This window comes from Myxocyprinus asiaticus, chromosome 2 (genome assembly GCF_019703515.2).
Source record: "Myxocyprinus asiaticus isolate MX2 ecotype Aquarium Trade chromosome 2, UBuf_Myxa_2, whole genome shotgun sequence".
Taxonomy (NCBI): Eukaryota; Metazoa; Chordata; class Actinopteri; order Cypriniformes; family Catostomidae; genus Myxocyprinus; species Myxocyprinus asiaticus.
The window spans coordinates 15,636,109-15,656,993 of record NC_059345.1 but is presented as its reverse complement, the minus strand read 5'-3'; the positions used below and the strand labels follow the sequence as shown (position 1 = coordinate 15,656,993).

Genomic DNA, 20,885 nt, shown 5'->3' with positions numbered 1-20,885 from the left:
TCACAGGACAACTTTTCTGTGAAGGGTTCCCAACTCTGGAACATGCTACCCTCTGAAATAAAACCAATAACAGACATAAAATCTTTCATAATATTGGTTAAGCGCTAATTTAAAAGAAACCAGAGCTATACTAATTTTTAATTCTCAATGAATTTTTAGGTCTAATATTTTATACTTTATGTCACCAGGGGTGGGAGCAACCTTAGTATTTATTTAGCCATTTATTTATTATGATTAGTTTATATTGCTTGTTTGATGTAGTTTTGAATGAAAAAAGTCTATCTAGGGACCTGAGATGTGCTATAATATCTATGTACAATACATATTAATTTTTGTGCTGAAATCATGTTTTTGTACTGTCCCAATACAAATAAACCAATAAATAAATAAAATACAGTATTAGCTACTTTTCAAGCTACTGTATTTCGAATTCTACATGCATTAGAGAATGTTATTAATTTTCTATGTTTTAGCCAGTTTAGGATATTGCATTGCGTGTAGCTTGTATATACTGAAAAAAAGCATATTCACAATGCAAGTTACGCATTCGGACTAGAACGTAATTTAGTTCAAGTTCACATGTTCATTTGCTTCACTGTCTGTGCAGATGTAAGTTGTAATATTACATATTTGTTGTGGATATAGTGATTAATCTCATGTATAAATAGGATGCGTTTGAGTGAGGTGATCAGTTTCACTTTCCAGTGTTCAGCTCTTTCTGTTCACGCAGCTGATGTGGGAAATACTCAACATACTAGGTTATTGGATTAGAACAATAAATTATTTCTAGATGTTTCTTCTTCTAAAAATAAATTTTTCTCTTGATTTTTCACCTTCTGTTTGTGCACAGATAATATTTGTCATTATTAATTTTTCTCATCATATTTTCATCAACAGTATCAAAAGGCATCTTTTTCGTCTCTTCATTAAAATTTTCGGCAGTAATGTTGTTGACGAGATTAACAGTCTAAAAAATAGCTGAACTTGAATATTAAATCATTTTTTCATCACATTGCTTTTCACAGTTCATTCTCCACATACACAATCATAAAACAAGATTTAAATTATGAAGACAATTTGGTATTTGTTTATGCAAAACTCACCACCACAATGCTAGCAATGTGGTTGCCAAGGTGTTTTGAGGGTTTTTTATTATATTCCTAGGTTGATATGGTTCAGGTGCTTCCTTCTCCGTTTTTAATCCTCGGACAAGCAATAATCACAAGAACTAACAATGTAATCAAGAGAGAGAGAGAACAGAGGATCGTACTAACATGCAGTATAACTGCTTTCTCCAGATGGGTTCATTAACAATTAACTAATCATTTGTGTACTGACTACTGTTCAAAGTTTAGGTCATGTTTTCAGAGGTTCTTTATGTTTAACTTCGTAAACTAAATAAGTTGTTAATGGAATATGTGGTTTTGTTAATCTCTTAAATACTATGTGTGTGCCTTTTTTTTTTTTTTTTTTAACTACACAAATATTAATATCTCCACTTTGGTTGATTTGTGTGAGCTTTATCCAGACAATCTTACATTTTTTTTTTTTTTTTTTTTTTTTAGACCTATCAAGTTCAATGAAATAAAAATATAAGGGTATATTCCAAAGCTTTTGATCTGACCCAAACGAGACTTTAAAAAAAGCATCTCTTTCTGATTAAGACTTACATTTTGCAATCAACATTTTTAGTCTCTGTGGTCAGATCTTTTTGAACTCATGCAAGTTCAGGTCAACCTCAAAACCACTAATGTTATCAGTGGAATTCAGACCAATGACAATGCACAAAAACTTCAAGCATAGTGCTGACCTCAAATCCGAGGCTGTCTGTTTGGCAATTATTGGGGAGAGACATTTTTGTCTTGCTGATTAATTACCAAAAGTAATACAGTAATTATAAATGTAGCACACATAAGCGTTTCTAAGGTCTAAAGATTGATCTCATCTGATATGAAGTCCAATTAGAGCAATTACTTTGTTTTCAATCAGAAGTGGTTTGATTCCATGCTAGACAATGCATTTTTAAACAAATATCCTCATGATTCATACTGCTATGTCTAAGATTGATCTGACGTTTGACTTAAGGGAAATGTGTTTTAAAGAGTATATGAATGCTGCCAAGAGGGCTTAGCAAAGGGAAATTGATTTTTGGAGCTATGGAGATGAACTGAATGATACAGAACAGAAAGCGTTGATAAAATCTCCATTATAAATGAGTCCGGATGACAGGAACCTGGAATATCTTAAACATTTTCTGGGTTCCTATTTGCAAAAAAAAAAAAAAGCCATCAAGACTAGTGTGCATTCTTACTTAGCTCATGGAGTGCAGCAAGAACTTTGGCAGCCAAATTCTAGACATCAACTTTAATTTCTTGTCATTTAAGATACTTGTGATATGACATAACTAAGAATGTTCTCAATTGCTGTCTTACAAAATGGATTCATGCAACAAAATAAATAAATAAATAAAAAATTATATATATATATATATATATATATATATATATATATATATATATATATATATATATACATACACACACAACACACACACACACACACACACACAAACACACAAGACTAAATAGTTACAATAGAGTTATAATTCCAAATATGCTAAAATTAGCTAGTTGTTGTTTAATGTAAGACGTGTTTCAAAGTATCCTCAATTCCAGGGGGCGAAGAGAGCAAAAGAATTTAACAACAGGAAGTGGAGCAGGGCAGTCAGCGGAAATGCCATTGGGACCTGCTGAGAGCGAGGCAGGATGACCAAACCCTGGCCAAAAGCAAAAACTTAACGCATCTGCAAGTTTAACCATGTGTTTTCTCCACCTGATTAACACCTGAAGTAATTTTCAATGAGTTGATTTTTGAGGTGACATAAGCAAAAGTGAATTCTGATATTAATCAGAAAATAATATTCTGATATTGATCAGAATTTGGTCATATACTGATTATGTAGGTGTTATGCAAATGACCTGTATTAATTAAGATCTGGAATATACCTGTATTAATCAGAATTTTGGGTCATGTTTAAATACCGTATTTTCTGGAAATAAAGTCGCACCTGAATATAAGTCGCACCTGGTCAAAATCGCATTGTTGAAAGAAAAAAAAACACAGGTAAAGCCCTAGGTATACTTCTATTTTGATGCGAATGCTCAGCATCTGCATACAGTCGAACACGAGCCTGTCAAATGCGAGCATGATACCGGTCAAGTATACTCCATATAACTGTGCGCGCATACACAGGTGGTTGCCGCATGTGTGCTACAACCACTAAGAGATGCCAGACTATTTCTATTCAGGAGTTTAGACCCATAAAGATGTCTTTATAGTCATTTAGACTCAAGTTATATAAATGCAGGTATCTCCTGACCTCCTCACACACACATTTTTGACGTGCACATCCACTGTTGTTGTTTAAACCTTTGTCTCCTGATGTTTAGATGTGATTACACCTTCTAGCACATCTCCGTGACAGCAACAGCTCAAATGCGAGTGTTGCCACCTTGTAGACCCACTATTAAGTGCAAATAATTCCAGGCGCATGCGCATTCTGCACATTTAAAGACACGCGGTTAGTAAAAATCAGGCTATGCGCGTTCAGTGCTGGAACACTCTGCTGATGACGAGATTTGTGTCACGCGTCATGTACACGTGTACGCGTCCTGGGTGAAGTATACTTTGGGCTTTAATCGCACCTCTGTACAAGTCAAACTGGCAGAGGTTGCATGCGGCAGACATTAGGACCCGGGAGCAGCCACCTGACTTGACTTCAGCTGCTCAGATGTCAAGACGCACTCCGTGAAGATTACTTCTGGATCTACGAATCTATGCTATGTAACACTTTCCAACAAATAAACAGCTTTTAGTCTGTGATTAAAATAATATGCCTGTTGTATTCTATTCATTTATTAATGTTAGTGACTGTCTATCTGTGTATATTTCTGATATTTGCAACCCTCTTTGCTCTGCGCTAATTATCCAGTTCACTGACTGAATGTTTTTATTACGAGTGTGATGAAAAGTCATTGTGTGGGCATGTGAGGAGTTGCACTTAACAGCAGTTTAGAGTGCTGAGTGCTGACTACTAACTGCAGCCTATGCTAGCCAGACATTGCTTAAGTTTTTTTCGATGGACTTCACAGTGGATGAACGGCTTCCAACTCCAATTGAAAGACATGTGATACTTCACTGCCCACTGCCTGAACCTTGGATTTAGGATAGACTACACTGGAAATGAACTGCCACAAGCTTCCAGACGGACTGTGATACACCTCACTGATCTCTACTTTCATCAGCATGGTCATAGGATGGACTACACTCTCTTAAAATGGAATAAATAAGACCAACTAAAGCCTCTGTGTGCACTTTCGTAGTTAATTTAGTATGGATTTAAAAAAAAAAAAAAAAAAAAAAGATATTACAGTTCATACAAAATCCTTTTGTTTAAACATTGGCCACCAACATGTACTCCATTTACAAATTTAAACCATGACTTGTACTACACATAGATAACTAATAATGGCATTATATCCATGCTGTTTAGCCAGAGGGAAACTGGCCTATCAGACCACAAGGTGACATTCAAAATACAATCGTAATATTAAAAACGACATGTTAAAATAAAAAAAGGTCACACATTTATGGTGTTTTTATGATCAGTACTCATGATGGCATTCAGGTGCTTATACCAGTGTTTCCTGCACTGCTATTCAGCAGCAGCGCTCTGCCACTACTAAATCTCCAGCACCATGGCAAAAGAAGATACCCAAGTTGTGAGCTTGCGGTTTGAATTGAATGTGATAAGAAAATTAGTGTGCTTGCAAAATAACGCAAAAACAACACTTTTTTCTATTGCACTGTGTAGGGCTGAATGGTCCAGCGAAGGGCTGAATGGTCCAGTGAAATAAAATAGAAATAAAGTTATTACCTTATGTGAATATTAAACTGCAAAGGGCTGTGATGTGTTTTAATCAAACAGTTTGTCCGTGATGCTCGTGTAGAGCTCTGTTCTGAACACGAGGCGGTTCTGTGCCGCTCCATGAATTGCATCTCATGCACAGAATAACAGATGTGTTGCATTGGTTTCGGTTTGGTAATGTGTGCTGATATATTTACAGTGCTCCAAATTCACTTTCATTGTTCACTACAAGTTCCTATATAAATCTTAAACAATCCTATGACACCAGGTTTTGTAGACAGAAGGGGAGATCATCTCAAGGGTTTAACCAGATTCCATAGCAATGCCGTGTTTATTAAATTATTAGAGAAATATTAATTGGGTATAATAATAATATTAATATAGTTATTATTAGTTATTATAATACAATTGTAGGCTTAATACATCTAATTTCTTAATGTAGATATAATAACCATTATTATAATAATAATAATTATTGATGTTCCATGTTCATAATGTGAGGTTGGCGTAGCATTTCCCCTACTGCAAGAGCTGAATTCTGTAGGAAACACTGGCTCATGCCCATCCCTAGTGTGAATGTACCTTTAGAGTTTTGTGTCCCACAATAGAGATTCTCAAGAGAGCTCTCACCATTACTCAAGTTCCCAATCTATACTTGATGTCCACTAGAATCACCTGATGCATATCTCAAAGACTGATCATGTCTTTTCATAACGCTTCATTGATGACCCTGTACACTGCATGAATTTTAGAGGACAAGTAGCATTGCTGCACGTCAAGGACTAATCGCTGACTGTTAGTGAACAGAAGCAACTCTGCGTAAATGAACACGTTCGCTCTCATTATACGGACAAATGAGCCAAACCCAGCTCAGTGCTCAGGCTCTCTGTCATTGTGTTGGGACCCAGGTGGGCTCATTATTCACACACCTCATCACTTCTGCACACCAGACAATGGAGTGCTTTTCCATCTCCAGGGAAGTCGGCCTTGCTCCTGGAGGCTATTCGTGCTGATGGAGCGTTGCGCTTCAGTTGTGTTACAAGAACCCCTCTAGAAGGTGAGTAATGGGCCATACGGGTCCAGTCGGTGATTTCCATTAAGGGAAACCTTCTAGCCCTTAGCAGTTTTCTGGCATAAAATTGCAGGGTTCGTATTTTACACCACCTCAGAATTCACCAAATGGATCAGAGCAGCCGGCAAGTGACAAATGCCAAGGCTGTTCTTAAGAAATGCAGATGTTCAGAACACAGCAACTTTAAATGCTCACATTTTACATTTGTGACAACAGAAGCTGAAAGGACTTTATTTGGTGTTCTTGAGAGAAATATGCAATTAAGAAGGGTTTGGAATACACAGTGAAACTAAAGACTTTTGATATACTTTTCATCAAAACTACAGAAAATGCGAACAAAGAAAAACATATTCAATCACATTCAGAGGAAAAGAATCAGACATCAGAACATGAACCTCCTAGAAACCACTGGAGAGAAAATAAAAAGAGGGATAGAATCTCTAAGCAAGCAGAAAAGTCCTGCCCTCAAACCTTTACAAGAAAACTAAACAGAGGGTGTTGAAAAATGTCAGGTGTAGTAATAACAAAGATGAATGACTCAAAAGTGCACAGGACCTGGTGCTTCCTTACATTCCCCAACAGTGAAAAGTCTTTAGTTTTAGTCCCAAAAGAAAGGCAACGAGCTCTTTAAGGAGGCAGACAAACTTAAAAACATTGAGGGCACTAATGAATGGCCACATTCATGTCCTATTAAAAAATATATGTCAGGAAAGCAATGCAAAAATAAGATTGTCATATAACCCCCCAAAAAAGTAAATGCTATTTTTTTTTTTTTTTTTATATTTAATTTATTATTTAGCATCCTAAAAATGGTGTAATTTAAATGCTAAAATATTTTTCAACAATCCCTGCATTACTAGCATAGCCAACTGTAAATGAGCCATTTGTTGGCTGATTCCCCCTTCAAAAATTTAAAACATTTTTCTGTTTGAGCATCCCGACCAGCCTGGCACAGCAACATGGCTCAACCAATGGTAAGTTTATCTATTTGATGACCCAGTGACAAGTTTTTTTTGACTTATTTGTGCAATTCTTTTTGGTGTCACTAGTAGTGCAAACATTTCATACTTCATCCTTTTACAGTAAACAAAATACATTTACCTGAGAAGCAAAACTGCATAAGACTTAAATACTTGTTTTGAGAACATGAAAAAAAATGCTTTATCCATTGGAGGATTTTTTTCACTTTTACACACGTATCCTACTAAAATTTATCATATTATTTCTAATTTTCTAACATTTTTTCAGTGTAGAATTCTTTACGATCCTCCAGATATTCTCAGATCTTCATGGCCTCAGCGTTATAGTCATTTACCTCTTGTGTAGACAATGAATATTCAATGTAACCTGTGTTGTTGGGGAAAAAAAACTAAGGAATGGTCTGTTCTGTAATGAGTATGGATCCTCCTACATTTCACACATACCTGGGGTTCAGTATGCAGACGAACATGCGTTTCTCTGTGCTCTGATAAAGACCTCTTCACCACCGCATGGTGCCGGAAGTGATAGTAATCTCCAAATATCTGGAAAAAGCAAAAGTTTTAGTTAGTCACCACATCCTACAGTTCTTCACACGGGGATTTCAGAGATTTGTTCAATCTTCGTACAGACAAAAAGTTTTACATTTAAATATGATATTAAATAAACAAATATTATAATTCAATTTGTCATATAAAATGTACATTTAATTTTTTGTGTTATATAAAAGGGTGATTTCCCCCCATCCCCCCAACCAACAGAAACATTATTTAAAATAAAAATTTTAGCCAAAAAAACAGTATACTCACAATGTTAAAATGTAAGGATTAAACCCGTAAAAATCAAGGTAAAAATAATCAAGCCATGTTTACACACTGTTTTTCATTAAATATAAAAAATATTTCAGTTATACGCACCAATACAACAATACATGGCGATAAACAAAATGTAATTACCAACATGTTTTTACTGAAACATGTTAATGCTAAGTTAAGACTTAAATGAGATGATGCAAAAAAGGGTTACATTTTAATCACTGAATTGTTGGGTTTTGAATTCATTCATTGAAATGGACACACATTCAAAGAAACTAATCGGACTTACCAAGTCTGACATTTTTGCTACTGAAGTTTAAATCAGAGACGGTATTAAAACATCTGTCTTAACGCTCTCGTAGTTGCTAAAGTCTGTTCTCTAACATTAAAACTCAAATTAGAGAATATCAGCACCTGTAATGACTGATGAGTTCTTTATACACAACAAGCTAAAATTGGCAACGATTAAAATGCCACTCCTTTATAGATCATCGGTACGAAGTACAGCTGTCGACCCAGCCATGACCTTAATGATCCAGTTGGAAGACACAGTCATTTTGACGGAGAGACAGAAAGCCAGACGGATAAATAAAGACAGCTGTGCGTGTCCAACACCCTTAAGTACAAGTAACACTGATCGAGTCAATCTCCTGTTAGCTGACTGCACAACCGCTCATGACAAGATCATCCAGAGGTTCAGACATCAAACTTGCACTGGGGCAGATCAATTTCTCTCTCTTTTTGATGAAGGCAAAAAACGTCGGGGTGAGCGCAAGTTTATGCTCTGTCAAGCTTTTGATTCACACTATAGACCGTGATGAATCTACAAGCAATTCAAATGCTGTACAGCAAGATTTACCACTCATTTTCCAGTTCTTTATATTAAGACTGGAAACATACTTTACACAAGAACACTATACGCAAGTACTAGTACCACAAATATAGTATTCATTAGCCAAGTAAATGTGTTGTGTCCAGCTATACATATTTTTTATCCAAAGCAACTTGTGAATGGGGAATACAAAAAAAATACAAATAATAATAATTATCCTAGGGTGACCGTAACATGAGAAGTGCTGCAAAACAAAGCTCCAGAATTGCTCAGAAAAATACAAAACTACAGGCTAGCACAGAGATTTAAGTGAAACACCATGGAACAACACAGAGAATAGTAGTTTATTATTATTGTTATTATTATTATTATTATTATTATTATTAATGCGATTTCTTCCACTACTGTAGCAGTAACAAACCTCCAAACTCAAGGGGGCGATAATGTCATTAAACTACATGTTATTATTCATGACAGCAGTTGACCTGACTGACCATATAAAAATTACAATATATGTTAATGGCTGCTATAGTGGCCCTTAAGAATGCAACGCGTAAATGATGGCGTATGAAATCAAGCTTGCATAGTCAGAAGTGCTTGCGTTTAAGTATTTGGAAATGTTTTGGAAGTTGACGTATGAGACGTTCCGCCAAAACAGCGCCAACCCGCATCTCAGAATAGCATTCCGAGATACTATTCTTCTCACCACAATTGTACAGAGCAGTTATCTGAGTTACCGTAGACTTTGTCAGTTCAAACCAGTCTGGCCATTCTCTGTTGACCTCTCTCATCAACAAGGCATTTTCATCCACAGAACTGTCACTCACTGGATGTTTCTTGTTTTTGGCACCATTCGGAGTAAATTCTAGAGACTGTTGTGCGTGAAAATACCAGGAGATCAACAGTTACAGAAATACTCAAACCAGCCCATCTGGCACCAACAATCATGCCACGGTCCAAATCATTGAAATCACATTTTTTCCCCATTCTGATGGTTGATGTGAACATTAACTGAAGCTCCTGACTCATATCTGCGTGATTTTATGCACTGCACTGCTGCCATATGATTGGCTGATTAGATAACTGCATGGATGTTTGTTGGTGCCGGGCGGGCTGGTTTGAGTATTTCTGTAACTGCTGTGGATTTAATGTTGTGGTTGATCGGGGTCTTGTTACAAAACCACTGTTAAAACTATAAAAAAAAACGATGTTAGATTTTCATAAGGGCAAATGGAAAATAGAATCATGGGGCTGTAAAGCCAGGACCTTTGTGAATTGTAGGCAAAGCTATCTTCCTTTCTGTGTAAAATCTGTTCTCTTCGATTCTCTCTGATTGTACACTCAATTTGTTTTTTAAGATTTACACATTTCAATTTCATAACAAAACTCCAAATTGAGTAATCTTTAACAAAATAAAATGGAAAAACAAAAATATATATTTTAAGTTTTACTAATTTAATTTAGTAAAAAATTACACAATTCAATTTGATGGAATTTTGTTATGAAATTGAAATACTTAAATCCTAAAAATAGGCAAAAATATATATTTTTTGAATATAAGAAAAAATAACTGGTTTTGTTTGCCTCAGAAATTCCAATAGATGACTGAACTGAAATCAGTAAGAGCCTGATGAAAGGATAACCTATATCCTTTCAGAATAATCTAGACATATAAATAGTTAACTTTTTACAGATGTTATATATAACCTTACTGTTGTTAATACCATTGAATTTACATCTGCATCCCAACTCAAATTCAATCCCTTACTGTCTAATGAGCATTTCAGAGGGACAAAATATGCAATAGTATTGGTAATTCCACTTATATTTTATAAAATAATAATAATAAAAAATAAAAAGAAAACACACACACACATACACATATACACACATATACATTTGCACTCAAATATTCTGAAGGGTAGGCACATAATTTTTCAATACCTTGTTGACAAAAACATAAATTTGATTAAATTTTTTTAGAGCTTCAAGAGAAATGTTGTACCTTATCTGTGGAAAGTGCCTTGTTTTGGCACATAATGGTGCATGAAATCAAGCTTGCGTAGTCAGAAGCATTTGCGTTTAAGCACTTGGGTATGTTTTGGGAATTGACAGACTAAGGCAGGCATATAACTCACTCATAGACAGGGTTTAAAGATTCCCTGGGCTACTACAGGAAATAATAGCTTGGATAAATCTGAAGACGAAAACAAAAAGTAAAGGCTAACCAGAAACAGAAATATAGGTCAGTGTAATGTTTAACTACATTGAGAGACACATTCAAAGGTGCAGTTTCTCAACAGCTGCATTGCTCATTACAGGATAGCCAGTCTTTGTCCAAAGGGCGGTAACATGTAACAGAAATCCGTCAGGATGAATTTGAGGACAAGAGCTTAACATTTCTACTTCCATCAAGTTCCCAGGGGATTAGAGCATGTTGACACAAATATCTCCACCCAAACAAAAGCAGAGACCAAATAAGTCCTTAAGATCTGACAGACAACTAGGTAATAAAAATCATAAGCCTGTAATCAACCACTGCAAGGATCAACACAAACAGAGTGAGTGCATGTGGGGGGACAAAAAAGATTGAGACAGAAATGGACAGAGGAAAAACATTTATTGAACGTTAGCAAGAAAACGGCGCATGGTGGTTAATGAGAAAACAATAATGGCAGAAAATGATATAGAATCAATCGCAAGAGAAGATAACAAACGGGAGACTGGGAAAAGGTGCAAGCAGCAGAAACAGGAAAAGTGCGCACGTTAAAACGTTCTAGAAGCACTCAGAGAGCTCTGTTCCTAACAAAGAGGGAATAGAGTGAGGATGAGTCTGTGGGTGCATTGTATGGTAAAGCCAAGATAAGAGAACTAAGAAAAAATGATGGTCTTTCTCAGACAGGCCTGAATGTACAGGCTCCAGGGTGCAGGATAGCGCAGATGGAGATACGCTAGCCTTGTCATATCAGACCACCCATCAGAAAACTATCTCAACTGCCCAGAAACATCTGAGAGGAAAGGCATGTGAAGGAGAAGGCAGGGAAAAAAAAAACCCTTACATCTATGGTAAAACTTACAATCCACATCTGAAAACAATATAGTGGAAATGCCTTCTGTAAAATGTACTCCATCTGGAAGCAACCTATAGACTTTATTCCAGCAGTTTCTCTTTTTGTAAATGTCACTATACTAGACAGACTAGAATCTATCTTTTGTGACTTCAAGTTTGTGCCACAAGTAGGGGTTGCAAAGACAAGTCAACTAATACTATAACTAATGTAGTCGACACTGTCAGCCTGAAGTCGACTACTCGCATTCAAATAGTCCAATCAGTTACTGCTTTACTCATGAATATAAATTACTCCTACCCTGCCATCCTACGTTTTGGAAACTTGCCAGCGGGTGTGGTAAATGTACTTTAAAAAGATGACACAGATGCTACATTAAACTGCAATATATGCAAAGTGGCCTTCAAATAACAGAAATACTAGTGCTATGCTAACCCGCTAGCACTAGTTAGTGATTTTCAACATGATCAGCAAAACTTTGTGTGATTGGACATCTGACCTGGACATCAGACCTGGTTGCTGTTCGCTCCTTCAAGAATGTGATTCGGCAACGATTACAAAAACGTGATGACATGACGGAATGCATCCCTATCATGCACACTAGATCCCATGTCCGTCTGAAATCATCTGGACAAGTGGCTGCAAGAAGAGGGGGAACAGCTACAGGTAATCCAGGCTACACTAAAATATGTTCAGACACTTATTTTAACTTTTAGTTATGTTACAGCTCAACATATGCCTACCTACTGATGCACTTTTCGAATAAAAAGGTGCTTACCAGGAGATAACATAATGGTTAATGTATATTCCATCAAATCCATTCACATTCAAAACAACACTCAGACCGTCGCTCCTAATTGTCCCTTCAGATGTCAAACTACATACTCGCATTTCCACTGCAACCTGTAGGACCCCCAGGCACAGCCTAGCTGGCTATCTAATGCCTGTACAAAACGTACAGATGACGTAACGTAACGCTTGCTAGCCCCAGTCAGCTGAGCGCTTGCTACACTGCGCACAATAGTAATGTTTTGTTTGTGAATGAATCTGTCTTTTTGAATGAATCATTCTCGTTCACATCCACACACACTCATATTTCTCATTCACTGACATCTCTCCCTTTCAAAGCCAATGAGCTCTAGTTTGAATCGCAAGACTGCTTTGGCATTAAAAAGCGGGCTGTAAATGAGCATATCATTGGTTTGACCCACTGAATAACTACACCCCTTCACTGAATGAGTGAGGATAAGGATCTGTTGACCAACTGAAGGAGAGGAGGAGGTATGTCATTTGTTTACTTCAGTAATCTCGTTCAACAAGGATAGAAAAGGTGGCTTGATGAATTATGAATAAAAGTGACTGATGACATTACAAAGACATCAGGACATAATTGAATCACTTATAATTATTTTTAGGCTAATATTGTTGTCTTTTTGTATAGTCATGCAAAGCAGTTCACAAAATGATAGCCAAGCTCTGTTGCCATTTGTGGGGAAAATGCTTATGATGATTTAACACTCTGCTGAATTCTCTTAGTAGATTTGTAGATAGGCAAATTGTAATAAAATATAATTAACCATGCTTCGGTTGTGAAAGACTCTGGAATTTATCAATGGTTTCATGACTGAAAACACATAGAAGACATTTATTTGTTGCCACATTCTGGTTAAGGCGTGATTTACAAAAATTGTCAATAAACGAATTAATTAACAAATCTGAATGACAGACTGAGAAAAATCATCTAGAGGTAATTCACTCCACTTAATAAATGTGACATGTATTGTAGTAATAGGTTTTTGTGGTGTTTGGCTTTAAACTACAGAAGTTGTGAAATTACTCAAATCATTTTTGTTAATAAATGGAAAACAAAAAGGAATGATTATAACAAATTAAACGTACTACCAATTAATAGACAGTGATAATAATATATGGTTTTCTGTATTCTTTTAGTGATTTTGGTTATTTTTCTAATTTTCTATAATTAACATTTATAAAGTTAAAGTATTCTGAATGAATATTAGCTGGCTAGCATAAATGATGTAAAAACACAGTTTAAAAAACAAAACACCATCTACACAACAGAGTGGAATTCATTAAATGGGCATATATTATAGTGGAATTGGGGGCTGAGCTCCCCTAAGATTAAAATCCCACAATCGCCCCTGGTTTCTATAATCGATCTGTATTTGTTTAATAAAAATAGTGCAAGTAATTTTCTGCATTGATGCATTTAATTATTTGACAGTTATTACTACAGCTATCTGGGCTTCCAGAAACCTTCAAGTGTTAAATAAGTGCCGTAAATAAATACAAGACAAAGGATGACTAGTCAAATTCAACCCCACTAATGGGCTCGACTAGTCAACTATTAAAAATGACTGCAACCCCTAGCCACAAGTAGGGTACATATAGGTGTCTCTTGCATCTGATGTTCTTAGGGGAAATATTTAAAAATTATAGTCTAAAACTAACATAGCTTGAAAACTAGTTAGTTGTAAATTCATTACATGCCTGTAGGTCACATAATTTAGGCCAAATCTGTAAATCTGTGACCGCAGCGTATAATGCTTAGTTTCCTGAGGTGGAGAATTTTTTATTTTTTATTTTTTTTTTGAAGGGTTAGGGTAATTTCATATACATTGTTTATTTACCTTGATACCTTGTTGAAAAAGTACATAAATGTGACCAGAGCTTAAAGCACTATTTTGTATCCTATCTGTGGAAAGTGCCTTATTTTGTGACTCTCATGATATCACTATAGAGCAGCGACATAAATGTTTTACAGGGACATTCCCCATGAGTAAACTGCTGTGCTAATGGAAACAATGGTGTTAAGAGCTCATGGCTTGGTCTTTGCAAGAATCAAACAGCAATCTTCCGGTTACCAACCCTGAGCTTTAACCACTACACCACCCCCTTGTTTTCCCATCTTGTTTGTAGAGGTTTAGTGCTATACTTGCAAGAAACAGGCTACTCAAGCTTGAAATTTTGAGACTGTGACCAAAGAATCTTGCAAGATTTAAGATATTTATTTGAGCAATAGCCAAGAAGCTGAGGTAATGATAGCATGTAATAGCTACATAATAATGACCTCTAAAGAACTTCTTTACATAAGAATCTGACCTCAGTGTCTGACCCATCATTTGGGGGTTAGACAATATGGCACAGCACTGACCAGGAGTTTACTTGGTTCTCAGTTTCCCATACAAATTACAGCCATTATCTAAAATTAGCCTGCACCTCGCTTGGAAACTACCATTAGCGAAATAAGCAAATTGTAGATAAGCCAGAGTTGGTGGAGGGAAAAAACAAATGGAAGAAGAAAAAAAACATGCTATTTGCTGTGGGAAAACTAGCAGAGAGCAGGCAAACTAAATTTGTGGATCTTTTTGCAATTACAAGGCACAAGGACAATCCATGAGATGCAAAGTGACCAATTGGTCTTTGCAACAGAAATTAGTCTCTGTGGCTTTGCACATTTTTCATGGAGTCTGATTTCTGCATAAAGTATGGTGCTTTCGTGTTATGTTGACATTTGCTGGGTTCGAATCATGCTACTTTTACTATGTTAGAGCTGGGCGATAAACTGAATATTCACGATATAATCACAATGATTTCGCTGACAATTTAAAATTAAGAAATATCTTGAATATCACAATATCGCATTGTAAACTGTCAAATACACACAGCACTTTCAGTGTCAAAATAAAAGCTACAGGTAAAGGTTGATAGGACAGAAGTATATTACTTTTGTACAAAACAAATCTAATCCTTAAGTTGATAATGATAATTCAGTATTGTGTTCTAATAATAAAACTTGTCTAGGTTCTACAGTAATAATGTAGTACTATGCAATATTCAACTGGGTTCCAAAAACTAAGCAAGTAGTTTTTGCATGTCTTGTTTATTCACCAAAAAATATATTTATATGAAGGTAAATAATGCAAATTAAGGTAAATTTTATTTTTAAATATAAAAGTGCATATGAATGAAAATTATAAAATCTCATTCTCCCTTGTGTTCGTTTAGAGAAAACTGTGAGAAACATGTATTTATTATTTTTAAATAGATTTTTACACAGTGCCTTTAAAATATTGAATCTACTTGGCAACAATGGCTTTGGATAAAATTATGGTTCCTCCGATTGAAAAAAGTTTTAGTTTTTTTTTTTTTTTTAGAGCTAATACATAAATATTGAATATTGTCAATAGGCTAAAAATACTGAGATTTAATTTTAGTAGCCAAATCGCCTAGCCCTATTCTACATTTGAAAGAAATTCGATATAAATTTTCATTAGACCTATATGTTTGACGAAATGACGCTACATTTAGCAAAATCTGCAATATTCAGCCAAAGTCTACATGCTGGAATATTATTTCCCACAACGCACAGAGACTGCATAAAAACCTATTTTTAAGCTTCAAACATGACATACACCAATAATTGTACAACTACTGTGAATGGTACAATTTGAATCGATTATGGTGACAGAATGTATTGCACACATCTCCAAACGTAGCACAGTGGAATGGACACTTAAATAGTATACACTAGTTTAACACCATGCTATTTGAACACAGCAACTCTTTGACGTTATAAAAACAATAAAAAATGATTGTGTATACTTTCTCAAGTGTTCACCAAGTAAAACGTACATGGTAGAAAAGTCCAACTCAAGCACCACTCACTAAAATCCTGATAAATGACTTCTATTTAGCTAACGTAAAACCATCAAGCCAAAGCAACTTATTCAGCACCACACCGAGTCAAGAATGGTTAAAACATTTCATCATAAGACAGTTGGTATTAAAATGTGGACATCCATTTTGTTGAGAACCAACACTTAGCCTAAAGAGAGGAAGATGCTGTGGAATGTTTCTGGTTGACGAACGCATCTTCATCCTGTGTTGGTGCAATGATACGGCAACTACACCGGGTAGCCCAGCAATGGCCATGAATGTCGCATTATTTCTCTGCAACGAGAGCACATTCAAACATAGGCTATGAATTGATGGACAATGTGGGGTCTGGAGAGGAAATTTATGGTTTAATGGATGATTCTGAGGACAAATTCATCTGCATTTTGCCTGTAGCCAGGTAGCGCAGAGTTGTCCAACCTTTATCTATGTGTAATTGGGTTGTTTGGGTTAGGTAATTGCATCCCTTACTAAGTTAACATTAATGAAAACACCCTTATGATTCAGGTGTTACCGTACAATGACATTGAAAAGGTCAAAGTCATTATAATACTCTAATACACTGACTCAGTTGCGATGTGGATTGATGACAGCTGCCATGTTTCGGATTGTTAGTGATTCTCTCTTTGGGATTTAGGGTACGTTTACACGACAACGATGTACTAAAAACGGAAACGTTTTTCCTTTGCGCTTTTGAAAAGTTTTGCGTACAGACGACAACATTGTCAAAACGATCACCGTTCACACGGATCCACGAAAACTACTAAAAACGCTGTATTATGCATGCCAGGCCAGTAAAGAACACTACGCGTCTGCGCACATAAGCATTCTTCCACAAAGCAGTGAATACAAACAAGGCACGTCACATTATTACGATGTACTGAAACCCCTGGAAATAAGTGACTGCCATACAAACAACAAAGATGGCGAAAGCATCGAGCAATTTTGTCTGGACGAACGATGAGGTTGCTTTATTACTACAATTACTTTGCTGGAGAAGCGTCAATAAACTCAAAATCTTGAGCAGCACAAACACAGTCTTGTAGTCCGCCATTGTAGTTTTGAATGTCTCACGCACATGCCTATAGACTGAACTATCAAGATTATTCAATAAACTCCGCTCATGTTTCCCATCACTTCGTCTCCTGCCTTCTGTATTCCGCCTACTGATCCTTGGGCTGATAGGAGAGTAAGTTAACATAACAAGCTGTTGATGTTGACTTGTTTTGGATATCAGACAGAACTCTGATATATGGATATCTTCTGACGGAAAGAAACTTCTTGTGTACACTGGATCTAACATGCATTTTCACTGCCTCATGTTTTCATATTTTAAGCATATCATTGAATACTGTCCATGGCATCACATCTCTGTCTATAGGCTATATACATAAGCAGTGGGTGAATGAATTGCAGGGTAAAGGTACAAAAATTAAGTAAATAAATAAATAACATTTAAAATACAAATAAATATTTCCCATCTGAATCCATACATTAATTTCAATGTACAATTCCTACTGTACAATGTTCACACTCCATACAAAACACTGCAAATGAATAAATTGTTGATTATTGTTATTTGCACAGACACCAGTATTCATATTGATAATTATACATCTCAAATTGATGCCTATCAATCCATCATTCTTTATATAACATGTAATACGAGTGCGCATGACGTCATCGTTTTCATAAATTCGTGTTTTTTGTACGTTTACACGGAGACGATAACGGCATCGTTTTCAAAAACTTGCACTTTGAAACCCGTTTTCAAAAGTTTGCGTTTTCAGCCCCCAAAACGCCGTTGTTGTGTAAACGAACAGCCAAAATGCACAAAAAGTTTTCCGTTTTTAGTTGAAAATGTTGTCGTGTAAATGGCCCCTTAGCAGTCCTCAGGATGACTTCTGAGTTTTTTTAGGTTTAGGATCTACTTTTTGCGTTAAAATTCTCCATGAATTACTCTGATGAAAAACGTACGTTCTTAAATTTCCAAGTTCGGAGCTACTTTTAGCCTTAATAATTTTTTTTTGTAAATATGGCCCCTGATGCTTAGATGATCAAAAATAGATTGTATTTATATGTAAATATAAAATACCACTACATAATTAAGTTAAATATAAATGATTCGCAATTATGTAATAAACCAACTTTGCGTGTGTACTGTGGATGGCCATGTATGTCAGCTACCATCGAAGACCCATTTCTGACCCAGGAAAATCCATTAGGGTGCGTAAATGATGAGAAGTATTTTTGGGTGAACGATTCCTTTAACCTCAAAAACATCATCTGTTTTGGAGAAAATGTAACTATTAGTGCCACACAGTAGACATTTACACTATGGATCTACCGCAATAGATGTAACGAAGCATATAATATAATTTCGCAAAAATGTCACCACAGCCCCATCATTTTCATGAGATCACTCTAAATGTGCAACAAAATACAATGAATGCAACAATGTAGGTCAACAAATACACCAAAGAAATTCCCTGATTTAAAAAAATGAGAGTTGATGCTCTGCGGTCATTACCAAGCTCACCACAACCCTGCTGATGAACTGAAAATTTCAAGCTTTGCGCAAAAGAAAATCACTTAATGTCAAGGCCTACATCATTACAAAACCAAGCACCACATAATAATATCACTGAAGATGACAATGTTCCAACCACTTTATGACGTCAACATACTCTGCTGCACAGTGGTATGAAAATGATTTAAATTTTGGGTTTTGGCTTCTGTTTTCAGTCTTAAACACAACAGTAGGCAAAACTGGCGCAAGTTTCATTAACAAAAGAGACCAGGGCTGTTGGGCATTAAAAAGGTTTTTTGTATCTACATAACATATTAGCTCAACAGTGCTCCTTTCAAAAACAGGTAGGCAAACTCATGAGAAGTGAAAAAGGTGAGAAACTCATAGCAGTTGTTTCAGATGTATATTTTCAGTTGATTTGTTTGTAGTATTTAAAGCTTTTTGTTGTATTTAAAGCTTTAAATGTTTAAGCTGAAACTATACTCTTTCAAGTGATTTTAATAAGAAAAATGTGGACATTTTGGCAAAACATTTTGTGCAAATTAGCTTCAGAAAAGGTGATTTTAGCTGAAAGGTGAGTAGTTTGCATCCCGGAAAGAATAAAATGTATCACAGCAGATTTAAAGTAGGAGAGGCCAATTTAATGATCTGGAAACTTAAAGAAGCTAATGACACGCAGAATTGAGAGTGGGTTTAACACAGTTAATCTCCCTAACAGATAGGATATATGAGCCATATAGGACTACACCCATAACAGGAAGTAGCAAGTTTCATTAGATGTCTCTAAAAAGTCCCTGCTGTGCCAAGAACAGCAAAGCACATCACAGATTTACTTGTATCACGTTGTGCAGTATTAAGAAAACACTTAAAAAAATTATTTCCTAATAAGGAAAAAGACAAAATTGTTCCTAAAAAAATTAAGATTAATACTTTCGATCCTGATTCAGGTACTATAGCTATTCTATATGGTATGTTAAAAATTCATTAATGGCTTAATATCCCATGAGGCACTATGCACTCGGCCATCTAGCATATTAATTTTCTAAGTGTAATATTGTCCCACACGGAACACTAACAGTTTTTTACTACATGGAAGCATTCGCCACTTGGAAGTGACTTGTCAAAGGCACACAATGTGTTGCCGTTAGCTTTTGCATGCTAGCCAACATCAGTTCGACACTCAAATCTCAAATAATCTACATATTCAAACTGTGTGGAATGATGGTAAAGCATTCTGCTCACATTTGCAAGGGGTTGTCTTCAAAGAAGTTTTGATAGTTGTCATATTTAACATTAATTACGATGGTTATGACAGGCCACCATGAGTGCATGAAGTTTCCAACATTCCACATTTCGTTATTTGGGTTGAAGCACATCAACCACGGACCACGGTCCAAATCACTGAGATCAAATTTTTTTCCCCAATCTGTTGGTTGATGTGAATATTAACAGAAGCTCATGACCCGTATCTGCATGAATTTATGCACTGCAGCCACATGTTTGGCTGATTAGATAATTGCATGGATGTTAGTTGGTGCCAGATGGGCTGGTTTTTTTGTATTTCTGTAACTGCTGATCTCCTGGGATTTTCACACACAACAGACTCTAGAATTTACTGCGAATAGTGACAAAAACAAAAAACATCCAGTGAGTGGCAGTTCTGCGGAAGGAAATGCCATGTTGATGAGAGAGGTCAACAGTGAATGGCCAGACTGGTTTGAACTGACAAAGTCTACGGTAACTCAGATAACCGCTCTGTACAATAGTGGTGAGAAGAATATAATCTCAGAATGCTGTTCTGAAATGTGGGTTGGTACTGTTTTGGAGGCACGAGGGGAACCTACACAATATTAGGCAGGTGGTTTTAATTTTGTGGCTGATCGGTGTTAATAAATGCCATCAACGGTGCATATGTGTCATTCAATTGAACACCGAGGGTCACTGAGCCGCACCGCTGATGTCAGC

The 20,885-nt window shown here is 36.1% G+C and overlaps 2 protein-coding genes across 4 annotated transcripts in view; one reads left to right on the top strand and one right to left on the bottom strand.

The window, feature by feature from the left end:
• The window catches only part of sdhaf2 (succinate dehydrogenase complex assembly factor 2), a 487,549-nt gene that overhangs the window by 53,781 nt on the left and 412,883 nt on the right, over positions 1-20,885 (top strand). The gene's annotated exons all lie outside the window — the stretch shown is intronic.
• furina (furin (paired basic amino acid cleaving enzyme) a) overlaps positions 1-20,885 on the bottom strand; it is a 134,355-nt gene that overhangs the window by 59,184 nt on the left and 54,286 nt on the right. For all 3 annotated transcript variants that reach the window (XM_051715232.1, XM_051715240.1, XM_051715250.1), the window contains exon 3: positions 7,424-7,522. In XM_051715232.1, the coding sequence (XP_051571192.1) occupies positions 7,424-7,522 (99 nt within the window). The remainder of the gene's footprint in view (positions 1-7,423; positions 7,523-20,885) is intronic.